At 43.1% G+C, this 22,455-nt stretch overlaps 1 protein-coding gene across 1 annotated transcript in view; it reads right to left on the bottom strand.

The window, feature by feature from the left end:
- Window positions 1–22,455, bottom strand: part of LOC144798212 (olfactory receptor 5V1-like) — a 44,241-nt gene that overhangs the window by 11,288 nt on the left and 10,498 nt on the right. Inside the window, exon 3 of the mRNA XM_078668959.1 lies at window positions 18,484–18,554. Coding sequence (XP_078525085.1) covers window positions 18,484–18,554 — 71 coding nt within the window. The remainder of the gene's footprint in view (window positions 1–18,483; window positions 18,555–22,455) is intronic.

Below are 22,455 nucleotides of genomic sequence, written 5' to 3' on the forward strand. Positions count from 1 at the left end.
ATCCACCCAGTGCTGGCACCTCCTGCGTCCTTGATCGCTCGCCCATCACACTTTACGTTGTTGCTTGCCATCCTCTACCTGACGTACGCATCCCTTGGGATGTCCACCTGTTGCAGCTGTTGTGGTGTGGAGCACTTCACAGGTATCCACCATGGACCCGGCCACACATAAATGGAAAAGATAAACACAAACCATTAGTGATTCTGGCGATAAGTGCAGTACACGTGCTTGTCTTACATTGCCATCACATGCTAAGTTTCAGATAAGATTAGCGCCAGATCCATACTCATTAACACTTCCAACTGTAAGTGTTAAGCATAGCCTCAGTTTGCATCCCATGTAGTGTGTTTGGATTAGTGTTATGGAGACAGTGCCCTGTAGAATGACGTTCATTAAAGAATAGCACCCAGTGTGCAGTACAGTGACCCAGAGCATGGGGTCCACCGTGAATACAATAGCGCCCTCACGACTCCTTATGGACGATACAGTGTGGAGTGCAGTGCCACGGCACATTCATTGTTACTAAAATTCCGCTGCAGACCAGGACATCACCTCCTATTCCTGATTTTCTACCCACGTCTTTAGGCAATAGGATCTAAGTTTGAAAGGGACAGTCTGTTTGCCAGTGCAGCATCAAAGTCTTTAAGCATAGGATTAGCACCGCTCTAACCAGGCTAGGCTGTAACAATGGCTCCCTATTTTCACATTCATTGTCACTAACTGACAAATTGTGCTGCAGACAAGGACATCATCTCCTATTCCTGGTTTTCTACCCACGTCTTTATGCATAGGATATAAGTGTGAAAAGGGCAGTCTGTTTGCCAGTGCAGCATCAAAGTCTTTACACAAAGGATTAGTACAGCCCTAACTATACCAGGCTGTAAAATGGCACAAGAGCCTTTTTAGCTCCCCCACTTTGGCTTCTGGTAAATACCATCCCAGCCAACCTGACATGAACACAAGCATCCCCTGACATGTTTTTTACCCTCCTCAGAGAGCTATAACTGTTCAGAGAGACAGGGCTACATCAATATACCAGAACACCAAAGCAGAAGACTCTGGATAGTTCTCAAGTTTGATTGGAAAGCAGCTCCCGTACATAGTACTCTTAGCAACAGTATCACACTGCGTTTCGGACTCCCGCTAATAATCAATGAGACAAGAATATTTTTCGTACCCCTGCTTTCCCGAATTTAATACATTACTAGCCCCCCCCCCCCCCATGGTACTATTAGTCTTCTAATTAAAGAATACTCCAGTCCTTAGTTTGGTTTTCTGCTTTGAGTTGCACAGAAAGTCGTTAGCATAGAGAAGTTTCCAATATTGTTTATAACTATCAATCCCGTTATCACTCACGGTACGACATTTTGCTTTGGCTTTCGGTAAAATACCCCCCAAGCCAACCTGAGGTAAAACAACCTGCTCTACCTTCCTCCAAGCCTTAGCCTGACGGCTGCTCTCCACAGCTACCACTAGGATAGCTTTCTCGTAATGTTGTCTGTAACCTACCATCGATATGGGTCGTTGGACTGGTGCAATGTGCCCACTAGAATAATGGGCAGCATATGCTAGGCCACTTTCTCACTCTATGCTCACATAATTCCCCCCCCGATATGACATCCTTTCCCTAAGTCCTTCAAGGCTGCATCATCTGGCTAGATGATCAATGTTTAAGGCATCCTGCACCGTCTACATAGCATCACGATGAAAAGGAGTACCACTACACACCTAATGTAAGCAATGCCGACAAAAGAGGGCTCCCCGCTCAGGGGTAGCACCTCGGATTCTCAAATCATTTTAATAATTAGACCACTGGAGGATTGACTCTCTTGGTCCAAACGGCCGAAGGCTGGAAATTCTTGCCACCTAAAATTCGTTGCATTCCGCAATGCATAAAGTTCCGAAGGGAAGAGACAGTTGGATGTTTATGATATAACCATGTGACGCACCCAACATAGGGGTACGCAATCATTCCAATATCTAAACAAGAGCCATCCTGAGCTCTGGGTCCCTCCCATCTATTAGGTGAAGAAAGAAAATAAACACCTGACCCTTCTCTTTTGAAATCGTCGTGGTTGCTGGTTATTTATCATATACCACTAGCAACCGTTGAAAACCTTTTGGGTATGATGTCTACTTGTTGTTGTATCATATATCTGTATTTGGCTTACGTCATTTTAAAACGTACATTGCCGTGCCTGCTGTCCCTACAGTCTGGAAGACAGGGCACCAGTGCCAGGGCTCAGCAACCGAGCCCGATAAAGACCCGTTTAGACTGCCGGTGCTCTAGACCCAGCCCGGCGCCAGCGACAATTATTCTCGGTGTGTCCTGCGCTCACCCACTCAATAAAGGCTCATTACAACATTTTCCATCTTTATAAATAGCCTGAATATAAATGGCCTATATCAAACCAACCGCTTAGAGTAATGACAATACAACCATTAGCGCAGAAACCCAAGCCATCCCAGACAATGCCTTCCCACTAATATTGATGCGAGTATCACTTACTGCACACCTACACTTGTTTTCCATTGTTACAAAACATAAGCGCGTGCGTGATCCTCATTGTGACCCACACAGCCCATGCCTGGCACTTGTCAATGCCCTCAGATATATGTTAACAGTATCCCACCTAGAAGTCAGGACTTTTGGCTTTGTCTCACCCCTCAATAGCCGTGTCTCATTCTTACCATGACTGCTGTATGCACTTTGACCCCGCATTTGCCCCCATTGTAAATACTGGCACGCATGGCACCATCCCTCGAATTTTGAGATGAGTTGATTAATTATATATGATGTAAAAGGGAGGTCATGTGTGCCCCTGCAGCTTAGATTACTGCACCAAGGCAGCGTCAGTCCCTATACCGCCGAGTCCCTCCCCTGCCAGTGTAGCACCACAGTGGGAACTGAAGGACTTCCCAGTAGTCTTAAATCAGGTGTGCGGAGCATATTATAACATGATTCCTTCATGCCCAAACGCTCACATAGATCGCAGCTGACTCGCAGGCGTTAAAATACCTCCAAGTGCAGTCCGCCTTAAATTATGCACGCAGAACATACTGGTCGCTGTTCCCTTCGTATCAGCTTCAATCACTAGAGAGGTTCTGAGCACCACTGACCAGATAAACTATGCAACTTAAGTAGCATCTCTGACAGGCTTGCAATTGTAATATTTCGAAAATTCTTACATGGCCACAACCTGCCTCACACATGAAATCAGTGTTTAAAACGTCACACATAGCAATCTGAAACCTTGGCAGCTATGGTTTTATATAGCGTGAACATGAATCATGAATCAGAGCGCCGTACAAAGCACCAGTTACATTACATAAAGACCTTCATTTTGGGAGATTAAATGATTTTTCAATGACTCGCAGGATGTTTAGCGCCAATACCGAGGTTCGAACCCACATCCCCAGTTCGTGAACATGAATCAGAGCGCCTTCATAGCACCAGTTACATTACATAAAGACACCTTCGTTTTTTGGGAGATTAAGTGAATTGCCCCCACATCCAAAAGTAAAAATGTATAGTCATGCTGGATACACTTCCTACCTAATGTAACAGCAGAGCTGTAATGCCTCCCTAGTCGCATACAATTCGTACGCCCCAGCCTGCACAGGAGATCATACAACAAACTTTAGGATCGTATGGTCACTCCCTGGCAACAACATGTAACATACCCCTCACAGCGCTATAAATAATGAGCTTGGCGGGGTGACTGCTCTAATATTGCCTGTTCATAATTCGAAAGTCACATGTGAATTATATTTATGCTACTAACAAGCACATTAATACTTTGAAAGAAAGTGCAACACGTATTAGTCTGCATTCTGTGGTACTTTAAATTCTGGACCCATGTAATAAACTTTGTCATAGCATGACGATTTTTATATCAAAAGACCGAGAATAGCCAGTACACTATGTACAAGCATTTTCGTTATGTTCCAGTAACAATTTCACCTCGAAATTGTCATTTTCGTTTTGAACCCTTGGCATCCATTTTGTGTACAGCAGCCATGTTGTGTGTTGCCCTTTACATAGGCTATAACACACAGCTAAATTCGATCCCAAAAAGCCACGTACACCTTGATTGACTTTTTCCTGACCTGGACCAGGTGAAACCATTGCCCCAGGCCGAGCCTGTTTGGTCAGTTCCTCTCCCAGTGGCCGAGCAAGATAACATCAAGGCCCAACATGCCATAAACCTTTTCATCGCATACACACCCTGCCTATCTTACTTCCATCTGTCCCTGTTCCTGCCTCCACGAGCTATTTATGCCATGGGCTGTGATCTTACTGTTTTGGGGTTATCCGGCCTTGTCAGCTAAAGAATGTATTCATTATGTGGACATTGTTTATGGCCTGGACTTATCTTGAAAGTGGGTTTTGCATCTGTGTGCACGTTCTGGGAATGTATTTCAAATATGTGCCTAAGGCATAAAAAACTGTATAAAAGGACTGTGCGGAGTCCATGAAGGCAGGCTATCTCATTCAGTCGCTTTTAGGCGTGGCTGGGCGACGTAGCCTCACTGTTGTATGTAATAAAGATGTCTTTTCAAATTTCAGATTCTCTGTCAATTCCTTTGCTGCTTTTTGAATGGACTACCTATTGGTAAGACCCCTGAGTAGGAGTATGTGGATTTTCTAGAACCACAAATGGCGCCCAACTCGCGGCTCGATCGTCCAGTGGCTATCTGAGGAGTATTGTGTCAGAGGATGGAAAAACTGCTGGGGAAGGCAAGACAGAAATCTACAAAAAAGGTACTCTGTGCACAGAGGTTCTGGGGGATTCTCTGTCTTTGCGGCTCAGTATGTTTTTGATTTTTTCTGACTCAGAATCTCCAAAAGATGCCACTCTTGATTGAGAAACCCTTTCTTTTTGGCGTAAGTGTTTTTTTAAGAAAAGAGACTGTTAGTGCAGTTGGGAATTGGCAGTTAGAATTTGGACAACTATTTGTTTGCTATAGCTTTGATAGGTTTGTATAGGTTTGGATATGCGAATTGTAATTTGTGTAGGCGGATATGAAGAGACTTTTCTCCATCTGCTCCAGTTGAAGTATTTGTGGGTCGCGCCCATTCTTTAGTTTTGTGGGTCGCTCCCATTACTTAGTTCTTTGGTACTTTGGAAGTATCTGTGGGTCGCGCCCATTATTGCGCTTAAGATTATTTGAACATTGCAATTTTCAATAACCAAGGGTTTTGTAAATTTACAAATGTATCGATAGAGATAACCCCTTGAAGTTTAGAAGCTAGATTAGTGGGATACAGGATGCCTGATCTTAGCATTTTTGGAGATTTGTGTTGGCCAACTTTGGTATACGTTTGAATTTGCCGGTTTCCATTAGGGAATATCTAAATAGGTTTAGATATACAAACATATTTCTTCCTTGGTGATTTTGTATCCCCAGGGAATTAAAATATGACATAATGCAAAACAAGGATCCTTTGCTCTGGGCAATTTTACATGCAAAACGATTTTTGGTGTTCTGCCACCTAAAGCTAGTGTATTGAGTGTATTTTTGGTTTCTTGCACATACAGTGGTCTGTTGCGCTGTTTATGCAGTCTTTTTGAACACTATTGAGAAGTGTTCCTTGTAAATATGGTTACAGCTACGTACAGTCTGGACTGTCCTGTTTTCGTCCTGAGTGTTGAATTGTGAGTTTAAATATGTGTTTAAATGTGTGTTTAAAATGTGTGTTTAAATGTCTATTTTGTTTGTGGGTTTTGTTGTAAATTGCGACAACGCTATTTACAAGAAATGGTTAGAGCGCGCTGTATTGTGTGTCTTGAATGTTTCAACACTTTCTGTTTCTGTTTGAAATGAGCTCATGTGTGTATTAAGAGTTTCTTGATGTTTTTCAGTTTGTTGAGTGAAATGTTGGATTAATTTATATGAGGTCGAAAATTACATGAACATGAAGCAGTTTACCATGCGACATGCTAAAATCGCTATATGTTGCTATTTAATTTATAAATTAAGCAAAACGCATATGTGCAAAATGTTAAAGGATTGAAATTAGATAAAGTTAAAATTCACATTCACTAGGAATATGAAGGGCCTCAAAAATAATTGTGCCTTCGGTAGCAAAACGAATTTGTAGCGGTTTTTGAAAGGCAAACATTTCAGCTGAAGTACATTTTTCCTTGCCAGATTTAAATGCATCTTTTTGCACGCGCATTTTTAAACCGTTTTCAGTAAAACTAAAAGCGTTCTCAGGTTTCAGCATTTCTTTCAGGTTTTCAGCCTTTCCTGCCTTAAGGCAGCAGATGTTGTTTTTCGAGGGCCATAAATTGCATTGGAACGTTTTTAGCACAGTTGGATCTTTTTTAATTTTAGATTAGTGTTTTAGAGGGTTACAAAATACGGTTCTGTGTATCACTGGAAAACATCCAAATGTGGTTTTATTCTCTTTAAGCAAATTTTAAAAGTATATTTTTGGTTCTGATGCTAAATACTGATGGCCTTTTAAAAAAGTGGCGCAGAAATGTGACGCAGAAAAATGTCATGTTTAAAGTTAAGCTTTTGTGCTTCGGCGCATAAAGGAACTCATCTAAAATTATAGGCAAGGGATGCAACTTACCTTTATATGTGGAATTCTCATAAAAAGATAATTGGTTTCTTTGAAAGGAAAATTATTAATTATGAAAAAATTATCTGTAAAAAATAAGTGCTTTTTAATATCGTTTTTTGATATTTATAAAGCTTAGTACTCATGCTATGACTCCCTAGCATTAAAATTCGATTTAAGTTATGTGTTACTGAATAATTAGGTAAATTGCATGTTGGTTTTCGCTTGACGCAGGCGTAAAAGACTTTTTTCTAGGATTTACATGAGAGATGCCCAATGTTCAACCTCTGTCATGTGTAAAGGACATTCTGAGGATGATTAATATGTAAAGCAATCATAGGATATTAACTTTTAAGTTCCCTGAATGCCAAAGTCGAAAATGGGTAAATTAGACTATTTAAAGGGGCATTCTCGCCATTAGAGTAACTTTTACAGTGTCTTAGGCTTTAGTAAATACATACATTTAGGTATCATACAAGTTTGCCAGTTATTCTTATTTGGGATTATGCTGCCAATGTGACTGGTGCACGGGTTTTGTTTAATATCAGGATTGAAGGTTCTAGCTTTGGCAGGGCCTACTTGGGCATTCATGTTTAGGATTGATGAAATGAGTATAATTGCATAGGGTGGTAACAAGCAGTTGTTTTAAGCTGGTATGTTGTGTTGTTGTGCTCAGCAAATTCTTCACAGTGAATGTTTTAATAATATAAGTATAAACGAATTTTAGCCACTAAAAGAAGTCATTTATAGCATGTGTTTTTCAATAGGGTTGATTATTGGAGGGTTAAAAAGAGTGGGACAGTTTTTGCATTTGTCAGCTCCAGGGACGAATAGGAGGGTGGTCAAGGGACGCACGGAGTATAGGCAGAGTCTGACCTGAAGGTCAGTGAGGTGGGGGTTTAGGAGTAAGTAAAAACAGATGTTCTGCTGAGGGCCTCTCTGGCCTCAGGGCCTGCTGGCGCAGGGGATGTAGAGTGTCTGTGAATGAGTTCTGCTTTTTGAGAAGTTGGAATTAGTATGTTTTTGGAAGATGGTTAATTACAGTTGGTATTTTGTATGTTATGGCAAGTCAGCAGTATGTTGAAAAGAGATGGGTTTTTATTATGACTTCTTTGCAAGGAAATGTTCGTGTTTTTTTTTTCATGATTTAGCATTTTTCCCCTTATGAATCGTTCCTGCTGGTCGACACTGTAAGTTTTATTTGACAGTTCAATCTCCAGTGCTGGTGATGATCTGTCAAAAGGGTGGGAGTAAGTGAGAGTGTAAATTTTGAGATTAAATGAAAGTGTGCAATTTTGATTTTTGATTCTAAACCTGACAAATTAAGCAGGCCTGCATTGATGGGTTTTGGGCTGCATGAATACATGCGTCACTGCTTATGTTATTGTGATTTGTCCATGCCTTTTTGTGCTTGCTATACTGCATGTATATTTGATGGCTTGGTATATGTTGGCTGTGTTTTATGTTGCTACTTAAGAAATTATTACAAGTTTGCCTTTATTGCAAGGAGGCATGTATGACGATATGTGTCACTTTTACAATAATTGGGTAAAATTTGTATTGACACTAAATTTCACAGACATGATGTTTGCATGCTGTTGACACGAATAGACAAACACCTCACCAGTGTAAGTCAAAATTTGGCCATAATAGTATTGAAGTAAAATAAAAGAGATATACATGAGTCATGATATTGCCCTCTCCCTTATGGACCAGGTAACTCTAAATTTATGTATCCTTGATTGGACCTAAGGATGAAATTATGGATTTGTGGCTCTTGTTAAAGGTGACCTAAACTTTTCATTTTTTTCCCTGCAGAAGGAACTGGACCATTAACTGACATTACCGTATATGGTGTAAGGGCGTGGTAGAGTCCAAATTTCTGCACTATTTGTGACTTTTGTGTCCATGTTTTTTGGTATTATGTCACAAACTTGACTATCACCCAATAATTTTTGTTCTTCCTATAGATTTTTCTTTTGTTGTTTCTCCCCTGACCGATGCCGCATCATGCTTAGTTATTGGGGATTTTAGTTGTGTCCTATTTTCATTTCCTTTTTCCATATTCCTTTCACCAGTCAGCCCATTTATTACTATGGGTGTATTGTTTATGCGCACACTTTTAGACTAAAGTGATGTATCAGGGATCCCCCATGTTATGTAAAATGTTTTTTCAGACTGATTGTCGGGGTAGTGACAGGCTGGTTAACTGACCCAATGTTATAGTAAGACACGTTTTCCATCTCAATAGGAGATATCTTAAGTTTACCTTTTTAACATGACGAATCTTCAATGTCTATTTTAATTCCTCAGTTCTCTTTTATTCCTGCTGCTTTAATTCGTGGTGGGATCAGATGTGTTCTAATCATACAAATACCCGGACTTTCTAGTGTTTGTCCTTTGTCTGCACATTTGATCATTAGCCTTTTGTATTGCATAGTGCACTTAATGCACATTTTTAAATGGATTTTTTCCGTGATATCCTTGATATTCTGTATTATGTCATTTCTCTATTTGAGATGTTCTAGATAAGGAATTTAGGAGCACTTAATCATTGAGGAAAATATGTATTTGCACCATTAGACAATGCCACGATATGTAAAAACATCCATTTAGATAGAATTTTCATGTAGTTATTTACCCTTAGATGATGAAGAATATGCTCTCACACGAAAACCCAATTGAAAAGCCCAGAGACACCGTTTGCCTACTGCCTTTATGTTTGAAATTGCTTTTTGAAAATGACAGTGCATTCTAGACCAACATTGTCCCATGGCGTGTGGCCACTCCTTTGCAGATTGCAGGTCACTTGCTTTCAGTCCCCTTGTCAAAACCCATGAACTGTTTTTGTGCTTGGTTTGAAGGAAACTAACAGTTGTCACATTTCCTATATCACTAGGTTCTGCGGGAATCTTCCAGAGTCAAAGGAAGAGTGTTACCCTGCAGACCTGTGATCGAGACTAAGCACACTCTCCATCAGTGACAGATGAAAGACAGACTTCTTGGCCCTACAATTCCTGCAACCAAGTAGTGTGACATCAATCATCAGCGTGACCGCGATCATCAGCGTACCCCCCCAATGGTACCTCCCAAGCAAGCCATTTGTTTCATCAGAAGGCGTTGTAAACAGAAAAAGAAAAGAGGAGCTGGTTTCAAAGATGCGAAGGATCCGGTGTTGTTGATGACAGGGCTGTCATCCAGTTTGTTCAGTTTGTTCAACTGTCATGTGCTTGAACCTCTGACAGCGCGCGGTCCCCTGATCCCCTTGGCCTGAGTTTTTGGCCCCCCACCACACCTCTTTTCCCTTTGCTCCAATGGAAAGGCAGTGGACCCAAGGATCCACATTTGGAAAAAGGCACTACATTCTGGTGCCCGTGAGAGAGCAGCTTGAGCGTCCTCTGACACTAAATAATGAGTGTTGGAGTCTGAAAGTGCTGCTAATCTTGCTGGGTCGTTTCTCAGTAGTGCTTGGATCTGCATGAAATGCTTTGTGCCCTTGATCAATGAAGGGCGCATCATCTGTAGTATCTGCCACAAGAAGAGACACTGGTGCACTGCCTTGAGACATTGAGACTTTGTAATTGAGCTATGAGTGTTTGCCAGGAGGGCACTCCAACGGACACTGAGTCATGTAGAGCCTGAATGAAGAGGCCCAACGCGAAGAAGACACTGGAAGCAGATTTGATGGACAATAGAAGCCTGCCAGTAGAGGCTTTGACGGACTCTGGGTATTTTCTGTGAGCTTGTATAGAATTGGAGTTTGGAAACTAATTTTTGCAGCTTTGCTAGCATTATTTTAAAGTACTATTCTCTTTAGTAGAACCAGAATAACGTCCATTTTCTGTGAAAGAGTATTCCCTTTTCACCTCAGAGCATTAATGAGAGTCACCACTGTTTCACTTGAACATATAATGAATTACAGAAATGCATAAGAAGACCTAAAATGTACTAGATAATTTTAGGATGTACGTTTGCTTAGGGTTGTGGAAAATTATGATTCATTTGTAATAGCGGTCACTACTTTGTTCTTATGTTCCGAATGACGTGTTTTCTAGTGTGTTTTAAGCAGGCATTGTCTTTTATGGGTGGGATTGTTTTTGCCGCCCAAATCACATCTGCACACACCTCCCAACCTATGTCTTTTCCTACTTCTACTTCTTTTCATCTTTCCAGATGTTACCCGAACACGGATAGTTAGGAGATCAGAGTTTACTGATAAATCCCTTTTGTACCGTTTTCATCAACACCGGTTAGTAGTTGAACATCACTTATTGTTGGATGTGTGGTCTTGTACCACATACTACAGATAGAGGCACTCCCTATTTTTGTCCTGCCATATATGGCCTTTGCGCTACTGCGTGTGTAGGGAGACCTGTCCCGAGAGAGACGCTAGGTAATAGGATTATGCTTCAGTAACATCTTGAGGATTTTTATAAAATATAGATCTGGACTCAGACTAGCGTGAGTATAGGTTATTGCCTATGTAAGGGCAAAAGGTGCGTCTGTGGTACTTTAAATTCTGGACCCATGTAATAAACTTTGTCATAGCATGACGATTTTTATATCAAAAGACCGAGAATAGCCAGTACACTATGTACAAGCATTTTCGTTATGTTCCAGTAACAATTTCACCTCGAAATTGTCATTTTCGTTTTGAACCCTTGGCATCCATTTTGTGTACAGCAGCCATGTTGTGTGTTGCCCTTTACATAGGCTATAACACACAGCTAAATTCGATCCCAAAAAGCCACGTACACCTTGATTGACTTTTTCCTGACCTGGACCAGGTGAAACCATTGCCCCAGGCCGAGCCTGTTTGGTCAGTTCCTCTCCCAGTGGCCGAGCAAGATAACATCAAGGCCCAACATGCCATAAACCTTTTCATCGCATACACACCCTGCCTATCTTACTTCCATCTGTCCCTGTTCCTGCCTCCACGAGCTATTTATGCCATGGGCTGTGATCTTACTGTTTTGGGGTTATCCGGCCTTGTCAGCTAAAGAATGTATTCATTATGTGGACATTGTTTATGGCCTGGACTTATCTTGAAAGTGGGTTTTGCATCTGTGTGCACGTTCTGGGAATGTATTTCAAATATGTGCCTAAGGCATAAAAAACTGTATAAAAGGACTGTGCGGAGTCCATGAAGGCAGGCTATCTCATTCAGTCGCTTTTAGGCGTGGCTGGGCGACGTAGCCTCACTGTTGTATGTAATAAAGATGTCTTTTCATATTTCAGATTCTCTGTCAATTCCTTTGCTGCTTTTTGAATGGACTACCTATTGGTAAGACCCCTGAGTAGGAGTATATGGATTTTCTAGAACCACAATTCAATCACTGTTAGAGCACCGAACACTGCAACTAAGTCAGACATACAATATCTAGTTAAACGGTAGGTAGATATTAAAGGCATCCATCGCAATCCAGGATCGAACCGAGGAAGCTTAGCACTTCAGCCCAACGCTCTCCCAACTGAGCTATTTTGGCTGCTCCATTCATTTGTGAGTAGTTGTTAACAAACGTGATTCCGGGCAGCAGCAATAAATATTTCTAAAACAAACACGCCAATAGGTGTTATTTTAAACGCCATCTCGTTTATGCTTGTACATGTAAAATACATATATGTTTTTTAACTGTTACGAAAGTTACTAGCCCGTACATAGATCGAACCCACGACCTTGGCGGTAGAAGCACCTTGCTCTAACCACTGAGCTAACCGGCCAGGATCTCCTATTCCTGCAACACGAAGCACACTCGAAATATCCAAAAGATGCGACCTAAATTACGCTGCCAACCAGGCGCACGCTCCCCATCAATGCAAGGAAGAGGTGGGTGGAGGCAGCCGCTCGCACCGCAGTTGACCGACGCGTTGCCTTCTCCGCAGACAGGCCCATCACCGCACTGCAAACCACGGCGCCAGACGGCAAGCCTCTCCCGGCCGCTGGATCGATCCCGAATCCACCGAGCCCTGTGATGTGGCCCGGGCGGGCAGGGAACCAGCGAAAAATTCCTCTGTGGGCCTCTCCAGCTTGCAACCTGCAGGGGAAATAAAAAGAAAATTAGCGTGCCCACCGCGGGGCAAGGAGCGAGCCTGGGGAGCGCGGGCACAAAGAGGCCGCTTCCCGCGCTCCCCAGGCTCTTGTACCCCACAGCTGGCACGGTCCCGCCCCCTTGCCCCGGAAGCGCAAAACTGCTTCCGGGGCGAGGCGGGATGCGCGCCCAATCAGGACTGGGCAATGGGAGGGGCCGGGCACAGCCATGTGTGCGTGGGGGCCAAGCGGCCCCCACTTTCCTTTTGTGCCCGTTAGAGACCGGGGGAGGCCGGGCTGCCCCCCGCTCTGAGATCTGCCATTCTACAAAGATTGGGCCCCAGAAGAAGTAAGTGGACTAGTGTTATAGAACTAACTGTTTCAGGTAAAGATGCCTGCACAGGAGGGAAAGGGGAAGAAGGTTACAGGCGCTGGGTATGTGGCCGGGACTTTGGACCAATTTATAATAGGAGCCTCATCTGTTCTGGAGCATGAAATAGCTAACACAGAACGGCGCCTCTCTATGGATCCAACTTTTAACAAACGCTCATCTCTGGGGGGGCTTACTGAGTGAGCGAACCCCACATAAAAACCTACAATTGGCCCCTACTGCCTTAGCTCCAATTACAGGTATTTGTGAACCGCAAATTTCGGATGTTGGAGCATCTAATTTAGTTGAGGTATCCGTACAGATAGCTATTTTGCTGAGTGGCTTACCATCTGAGCGGACTAGGGGCCCTGCCCCATGAGCAATGGATGCAAGCAAAAGTTTATCGCACCCCCATCTGAGCAGACGCAGGGCGCAATTGTCAAGAGGAAGCGAGGGGGTGCCCAACAGAAGGGAAGAAACCCAAAGGCTTTTAAACCAAATAAATGCAGCACTATGGCTACGGTGGTCTCCCCTGCCTCGCAAACTGTACAGGATAGTCACGCCGCCGCCTGCCGACTGAATGAGAAAGACTCTATCAATGGTGCATCCCAGATAGACGATGTCTATTGGCAAAGAATTAGCAGACTCATTGCCTCCTCCTTGAAACCTATAATGGATAGACTCTCAATAATCGAAAGCAAACTGTTAAACATGGAGGAAATTATGGTTTCTAGTGTGGATGACATTAAGAATACGAAAGCGCAGCAAGATAGACCATACGATGTTGCGAATGGGGGTTCAAGGGGTATTGGGGTGTCTGTTGGAGCCAATTCTAATGAGAGTCTGCAGCAAATGGCCCACATTGTAGGGAGAAACGAAGCTCGGGACACGACTAATTCACTAGTCCCAGAGGTGCTTAGCGACAGGTTCCGCTCTAACGGGGGGACACTTTTGGCAGCCCCTAATATGTAGAGAACGACTAATGTCACCCAGGGAACTGAAATAGGGCCACCTGTAAAGAATAGCTACTCACACCTAGATTTACCCCCGGATTGTGCACCGTACGTTGCAATACTGACTGGGGTTCCAGAATTAGATCAGGGGAAGGTTGAATCACATGACCAACTCAAAAATAAAACGATCTACTGGTTAAACAATAATAGACCACTCCCGAGAGAAGTCCAAGGCCACATCCTATGTGTGAGAAAAGTGAATTGGGTGGGGAGCAGATTGAAAAATTCTGCAGGTGATTGTATTGTTATAAACTTTAATGATCCGAGAGTAGTGGGTCATGTGTGTTTGAGTCCCACGGGATTTTCAGGTTACACCATTAAGGCCCACACCTAAAGTTACTTTTACTCCCCACCTCACCATATGTTCAACTATGGTCGGTCTGAATGGAATAGGGGTAGCTACAGTGGCCAACAGTTCTCTGTCCCGCTCAGTAATGTATTTAGCGTATTGAATTTGGTAGATTGCCTGCCACTTATGAGTACCAGTTTGAACGCACCGCCAAGACAAAGGTTGTTCTCTAGTGAGGTAGCGGGCGGGGATCTAACTTCTCAAACTGCTCCAAATCTGGAGGAGCAGTTGTTTACCAATGGATCTCTATTGATGTCCAATTTAGTGGGGGCGTGGGTGAATCCCATTAATTAAATTGCCCCAAATTGTGGCTGTGTTGTTCTGGATCAATGTGTAAAGGGATATTCCGCGGAAAATGCTGCAACTGCTGCCGAGGGACTGGCAGAGATGCACGAGGCAAATCCTTGTCGGGGCAAATGTTTGGCACCTGGAGGAGTAAGAATTTTATTATGGAATATTGCGGGCCTCGTGAACAAATTGGATGAGCCCGATTGGGGGGCTTACATCGATGGTCACAAGATCTGCCTATTCCAGGAAACGTGGGCGGTAGACCCCCAGTACAGAGCAGGGTATGTAGTATATTCTGAACCAGCCTGCAAGGGGCCTATGGGTAGACCCTCAGGTGGACTATACATATGGGTGGGTTCCCATCTAGGATGCAAGATAAGGCAAGTATACACACACTCCCCAGATCTCATGTGTGTCCTCCTGTCTCACAGTAACCTCCCGAGACTAGCTGTTATTAATCTCTATTCTAGACCAGCACAGTACGGTGCTACTTCTGCTACTCTAGACTCCTTGGCAAGTTTTTTAAGCACACTTCTGCAGGGTACCCATCTTGTAATTGGGAGGGATTTCAATTGTCATTACGAGCCCCTCAATGGCCTTGCTCAAACTATAAGTAGTGATGAGGATGAAACGTGGTCAATTTCCCTACCTAACATCTACCCAAATAGGGGATGGACACCCCTAGTTCTGCAGTTATCAACACTAACATTGACCTACTCCCGAAGGGCTTGTAACGAGAGGTTTCCCGGAGATAGCCCAGGCCAATCCACTTTTAAGACAGGTGGCCGAGCTTCAACAATTGATTATTTAATGCATAGCCTGGAGATTTGGGACAATGTAGTTGATTTCGACGTCAATGTACGCTGCGAAAGCGACTATAACCCTCTAATCACCCTGCTGGATTTCCCCTTGGGGGGAGGGGGTATCACTAGAGATACCATGCAGAATAATAATCTGATAGTTGTTTCAAGGTGGGAGACGGATTAGATGGGCTAAAATTATCCAATCCCCAGAAACGTTGTCTGAGCTCTATGCAAGTATTATCCCATTATTGGAGAAGGCTAGCTGTATAACGCTGGACAGATGGAGTCCAGGCCCTAATAATGACCTTGGGGAGATACACCTGGAGATGGTTCAGACCCTAGGAGAGTACTTTTTCAAAAGAGGGCCAAATAAACACAAACCCGGCAAGGATAAAAAATCCTGGTACAACAAAGTTTGTAGTGCAGCAAAAAGGGCCTTGTTGCTTGCACTTAAGGGGAGTGACAATGATTGTGTCAGGGAAGCAAGGGCTGAATTTAGGAAAACCATAAAAGAAGCCAAACTAGACTGGGAAGCAGATAGATGGCAAGCTATCAAGACTGCTTTAGACAAAAAGGACAGTAGATCTTTTTGCAACTTGGTGCACTCGGGGAATCCGGAGGGCAGGGCTGATACTGACCCTAATATTGATGAAGAATCTTGGCATCTATATTTTAAAAGAATTATATTCTAGCTCGAGAGACGGTAAGGCACCGCAAAGCAATTTTAATTTTGATCCCTTATACGAAATACCCTAATGTACAATGGGTGAGGTAGAATCAGCTTTAGTAAAGCTACAATCAAATAAGGGACCCGGATTGGACAGGATTCCAGGGGACCTTTTTAAAAACGAGCAGACAGTGTGGGAACCATACTTAGCCCTACTTTTTAACGGAATTCTTCACGGCCTCCCAACACCTTCGACCTGGGCAGGCGCGGGGATTGACCTGATTTTTGAAAAAGGGTCCCCGATTGAGCCTGCGAATTACAGGCCAATCAGTCTTATTGATGTCACGCAGAAAGGCTGTGTATTAGCCCCGACCCTTTTTTCTTTATTTTTAAATGGTCTTATTGATGATCTCCTTGCCGCAAAGGACTTGGATTCTACGAGAATAGCGACATCCAAATTCCCCACATTAATGTTCGCGGACACCCTGCCCCTCTCAAAGTCATCGATGGGCACGCAGAGAGTGTTGAAGGAGTTTGACCAGTTCTTTAAAAAAAGAAATCTTATAGTCAACATCAACAAAACAAAATATATGGTTTTCAATACCAATTCCACTAACTGCCCTCATCCATTGATGGATGATAGACCATTAGAGCGAGTTAGCATCTTTGATTATCTGGGGCTATCTCTAACTGACAAGATGAGTTGGGGCCCCCAAACTGAGAAAGCCAATTTGAAACTCACCCAGGCAATAGGGGGACTAATGAAAGTTCACAAGACCTGTGTGGTGAGAACCATAAGCCCGTCGCTTGAGATTTACAAAGTACAGGCCAGGTCTGCCGCCCTATATGGGGCAGAACTGTGGGGACATTGTCCCTTCAATGCCTTATCACTTACTGAAGATAAGCTTATTAGAAACATTCTAAGCACGCCTCTAGTTCCATTACAGATGGATCTGGATATTCTCCCTATAGCGGACTTAATCTTGACATGACCGCTGCTATATTGGCTGCGGTTGTGGAGCACACCCAAGTTGAGACACTATAGGGAAAAATTGAAAGCGGTACTGGTACTATTGGGGGCTGCCGGCAGTATACCCTGGTTGACGTTTGTTAGGGACTCTTTTCGGGCCATGGGGAGGGAGGACCTATGGACTAGCCCTGAGGAAGCATGTGCAGCTACCCCCAAAAAACAATTAGCTAAAGCTGTGATAGATTATAAACTGACCAGCCTAATTCAGGCAGTAAAAACTACTAGCCTAACATATGGGTTCCTTGATTTTAAGTCACTATACCAATTTGAAGAGGTATTAGATCTAATTCAGCCGCCTTTAGCAAGGAAGCTGTACCTTCAATTCAGATATGGGTCACTCCCGCTCTATGCAGTCACTAATAAGTGGGCAAGGTTCACTGAGTCTTTATGCCCAGGATGCATGGTGGAGGAGGACACAGTGACCCATGTAATGTTATTTTGCCCTGCATATAAACTGTCAAGGACAAAATGGATCATTCAACTGTATAGAAATTTGGGTATTAGAAATTATCGAGACTTCCTCAGGATCCTAAAATCTGATACAGCAGCTGTATACGTAGTGGCGTGTGCAGTATTCCTTTTTGACCTGTGGCTTAAAAGAACATATTTGTTAAAGAATGTAACTTAGTTATTGGTGGCTGTCTTTGACCAAAGTTGAATGCCTTACTGAAAACGGATGCTAGTTTTATGGTGTTTTTAAAGGATGGTCTTAAATTGTCTTAATCTTAAATTATTTTTTTAAATATTAGGTTTTAACTAGATAAAGTGATTCCCATGTCTGATGCTTGTGTAACCTGTGTATGCTAATAATTTGTACTCCCTAGTGCTGCTATTGATCATATTTTAGTGTATTGTTAAAATTTTACAGGTGCTTTTATGGCTGAAATAGCCGCAATAAAGTTTTTTGATGATGATGATGATGATGATTATATGGAATTTGGGAACAAAAAAAACAAAATGTCTCTGCCAAAACTGCTGACACCATGGCAGTGAGTATAAATGAAAGGCCAGGCCATGGTAGACAATGTACCCCCTCATCTCCTACTAAAGGCATAGGATAAGGTTAAACAACTAGCAGGTGACAAAATAAATCACTCAAAGTCCACATTGAAAGCAGTCTTACCAACAGATAACAATCCATGGAGTCTTTCTCACATAGAGGCACGCATTCCTGGACTGGGGGTAAAGATGTCCTCGCTGGTCTGAAGAAAGCAAACATGGAGATTTTCTGGAGGGGGAGGGGGATCATTTCTGGTTGTGTGATCTTTCTTTCTAGGGATTCCAGGTCCTTGCAGGATCCTTCAGTGATCATTCAGAGGAAGGTGAGGGAACAAGGATAATGTGATTTTGAAAACAGTTACCAAGAGAAAAGATGAAAGTGTTATTTAGATATTCTGTCAATGGTAGAAGAATGCTGCAGAGTCCATCAAGACTACAAAGAATACAGAACAGGGAAACAAGGAGCAAAAGGCAAGAGAGATCCCGCTCTGGCCTTGACTTAGATCTCATCCGGGCCCAGCAATAGGCAGGATTTGAGCCGCTCAGTAGCTGCACTGGACCACGACAGGATCACAACTTCACACCCCCCAATCCCTTCCTACCATGTCCAGGATTGTAGATGCTGACCTGGGGCCTCATTTATGAGGCCTTGTGTCAGTTTTGCGCTTCAGATGCGTCACTTTTTGCGACGCATCGGCGGCGTAAAACATGCCTCCTGTTGTGCACTATTTACAAAGTGATGCATCTATCAGATGCGTCACTTTGTAAACCCCTGCGCTACATTATACCTGCGTCAGGTGTGCAGGGGGGGGCGTTCCCCCGCAAAAAGCCTCGTAGAAGTGGTGCAGTGAAATCTATGAGATTTCACTGCTTCACTTCTAGGACGCCGTTGTGTCACAATCTTGCGCCTGCCTCACAGCAGGCGTTAGACTGACTCAGGCGGACGCATTGCTGGAGTTGCGTCACTTTTGTGACACACTCCAGCAATGCATCACTTTTGCGCCTACAGATACGTCAGAAATACTGATGTATCTGTAACTCCTTGCGACATGATGCGTCATACATTAAATATGATGCATCAGGTATGTGGCAAGGAGTGCGCACTGAGAAGTGAGGCATCGCTGCTTTCACGCAGCAATGCGTCATTTCTCATAAATGAGGCCCCTGGACTTTAACTGCACCACACGTTCTCCTGGATCAGGAGAGCACTACCTGCTAGGGGCAAACTTTATTAAAAAAAACATCTGGAATTTTCTCAGCACAAAACAGGAATTGAATGAGATAAAGCCAGTAAAACATTCTTCATAGAGGTTCATCACTGTGAGATGCATGGAGTGGGAGGAGAAAGATAGCTAAAGGAATCTGAGACATGTATGGAAGGGGGAGGAGAAAGATAGGTGAAAGAATCTGAGACATGTATGGAGGGGGAGAAAGATAGGTGAAGGAATCTGAGACATGTATGGAGGGGGAAGGAGAAAGATAGCTGGAAGAATCTTGGAAAAGTATGCAATGGGAAGGAGAAAGATAGCTGAAGGAATTTGGGACATGTATGGAGAGCGAAGGAGAAAGATAGCTGGAAGAATCTGGGACATGTATGGAGGGGGGAGGAGAAAGATAGCTAAAGGAATCTGGAACACAAGGTTTCCGGCTAATTTAATGTTTTAGAAGACCAGCAAATCAACACCAAACTCAACAGAGCACTCAATGGACACGTGTTCGTGTCTCTGTGAACCTTAGCTCTGTCCACAAACCATTACATACTAAGAATGACACCTGTGCTAATGTGCGAGTGACGTATGAACTGTTACCCTGTACATTGAGTGATTAAAACACTAACAGGAAAGGATTATTATTATTGATCCAAGAGGGATTGACATGTTGAGACCTCTACAAAAGCCACACATCATTCATTTCAAATGTGATTTGCTCAAAACCTGAGTTAAGAGCAATGGAATTAGTTCTGACCCAATGAAGATACATAGGGATGTCCAACCATAATAAGGAGGGGTGGACAAAAGCATGTAAAATCCTTGTTTTTAGAGGCTGGGGTCAGGGGATCTGGGGCTGAATGGGATGCTGCTGCTGGACTATGGCCATGGGAGCACAGCAGGTGCCTGCATCCTGCAGGTTACCCCTCACCGCTGGCCTTGGGGTCCCATCCTGGACCAGACAACTCAGCTGCACGTCTCAGGAGATATGCCAGATCTCCTATTGGTCATGTGACCTCTGAATCTCAGACCTGCTCTCACCCCTGCTATTACTAAGGGGATGCATATGTGTGTTTTTGTATTCTGACTTACCTCAACTGAATTACTGGTAATAGCCAGAGTATTGGTCATTGAGTACATCTGTGATGATGACTGTGACCTCGTGGAATATAAGCAGCGGGAAATCGACGCATCAATATATACCGCAGGCTTGTTTGAATATCACAATCTTTCAGAATTGTGTTGATGTTGGTGATGGAATATTGCTTTTGTCTGTATCTGTATCCAAATCTCAATATAAATATTTCAAGAAGAAAGAAATAATAACTAGAGTAGTACCTAGTTAGGAGTTAGTGTTCTGGGATGAAACCAAGCATTGAAAGTTTTTACATCTTTTGGTGATGAAAAAATACTCTCATCGCTACTTTCATGTTACTCACTCTGATGTTGGTTAATATCCTTGTAATATTTGTTATTATTATATTTCATTAAATTATGCTACATGGGATGCCTACTATTCCTCACTGCCAGGTCTAAACTAGGGATGCTTTGGTGATCAAAAGAATGATGGATTTCTTTTTTTTTTTAAAACATTTCTTTATTAGGATATTTTTACAACATAGTCGCCCTTCCTCTATATCGCCCCCCCCCCGGTTCACCCCCCCCGATCCGGTCAGCCATCACATATAACAAGTGAATAGAAAGATAAGAAAAGAAAGAATGAAAAAACAAGACAAGAAATCAGGAATACATCTTGTTAATACATAGGTATAAGTCCCGAACATAATGCCTCATATTGTAATCATATTAAGACTATTTCAGGTATAGAACAATATATTTTAGCTTCAGAATGTGCCTCCGCTGTTTTTTTTTCCATTTTTTTTATTTTTTTATTTTTTTTGTTGTTGTTGTTTTTTGTTTTGGGGGATTTAGTTTCAAGGAGAAATACAGCTCATTGATACATAATCGTGGATCATCGAGATTTTACCTCAGGTTGCAATCACATTAGCTTCATTTTATGAGTAGGATATTAGATTTAGGATTCTTGATGTTGCATCCACTGTGTAAGGGGATCCCAGATTTCAAGACCCTTTTTTTCCCTTTTACTCCCTTCTGCCGATATATCGCAGTCTCTAGACTGTATGAAGCTAGGAGTCTTGCCCGCCACTGTGAGAAGGTCGGAGGATTTGGATCCAGCCAGCTAGATGCTAAGCAGATTCTGTATACCGCCATGGAGACAAAAATGAGCCCCTGTATGCCCTTTGGCCTGATATCCCCATCGATTCCTAGCATTATTTCTCCTGATGTGATTTCTATTTCTGAATTCCATATTCCAGATAAGAATACAGATATTTCGCGTCTAAGGAGTCCTAGTGTATCAGATGTGGCGAATATATGGACAATATCGGCCTCCTTTGATGGGCATCTTTGACACTGGGGTCCTCATTTATGAGGCTGTCCGTCACTTTTACGCCGCTGGTGCGTCACTTTTTGTGAAGCACCAGTGGCGTAAAAAATTAGCCTTGTTGCGCCATATTTACAAAGTGACGCATCTAGGTAGATGCGTCACTTTGTAAACCCCTGCGCCAGGAACAATGTATGCAAGGGGGGCGTATTGACGCAAGGAAGGGTCGTAGAAGTGACGCAGTGAAATCTATGAGATTTCACTGCGTCACGTTTAGGACGCCGTTGCGTCAAAATCTTGCGCCTGCCTCACAGCAGGTGTAAGACAGACGCAGGCCCTTTCACATGGGGCTTGCCCCATGTGAAAGGACACATTGCTGGAGTTGCGTCACTTTTGTGACACACTCCAGCAATGCGTCACTTTTGCGCTTACAGATACATCAGAAATACTGACGTATCTGTAACTCCTTGCGACATGATGCGTCATACAATAAATATGAAGCATCAGGAATGTCGCAAGGAGTGCGCACTGAGATGTGACGCATCGCTGCTTTCACGCAGCGATGCGTCATTACTCAGAAATGAGGCCCTGTGTCCCTTTGCCTGTGCTCCATTTTGCTATTTGATATGGTGTGTAATATAGTTGGAAACAAGTTTTATAGTATTGCACTTGTAGTTTAGGTGACATTAGTAATGATTGCGAGAGCTGGAATGCCCGCTGTA

The sequence above is a fragment of the Lissotriton helveticus genome, chromosome 12, assembly GCF_964261635.1.
Source record: "Lissotriton helveticus chromosome 12, aLisHel1.1, whole genome shotgun sequence".
Lineage (NCBI taxonomy): Eukaryota > Metazoa > Chordata > Amphibia > Caudata > Salamandridae > Lissotriton > Lissotriton helveticus.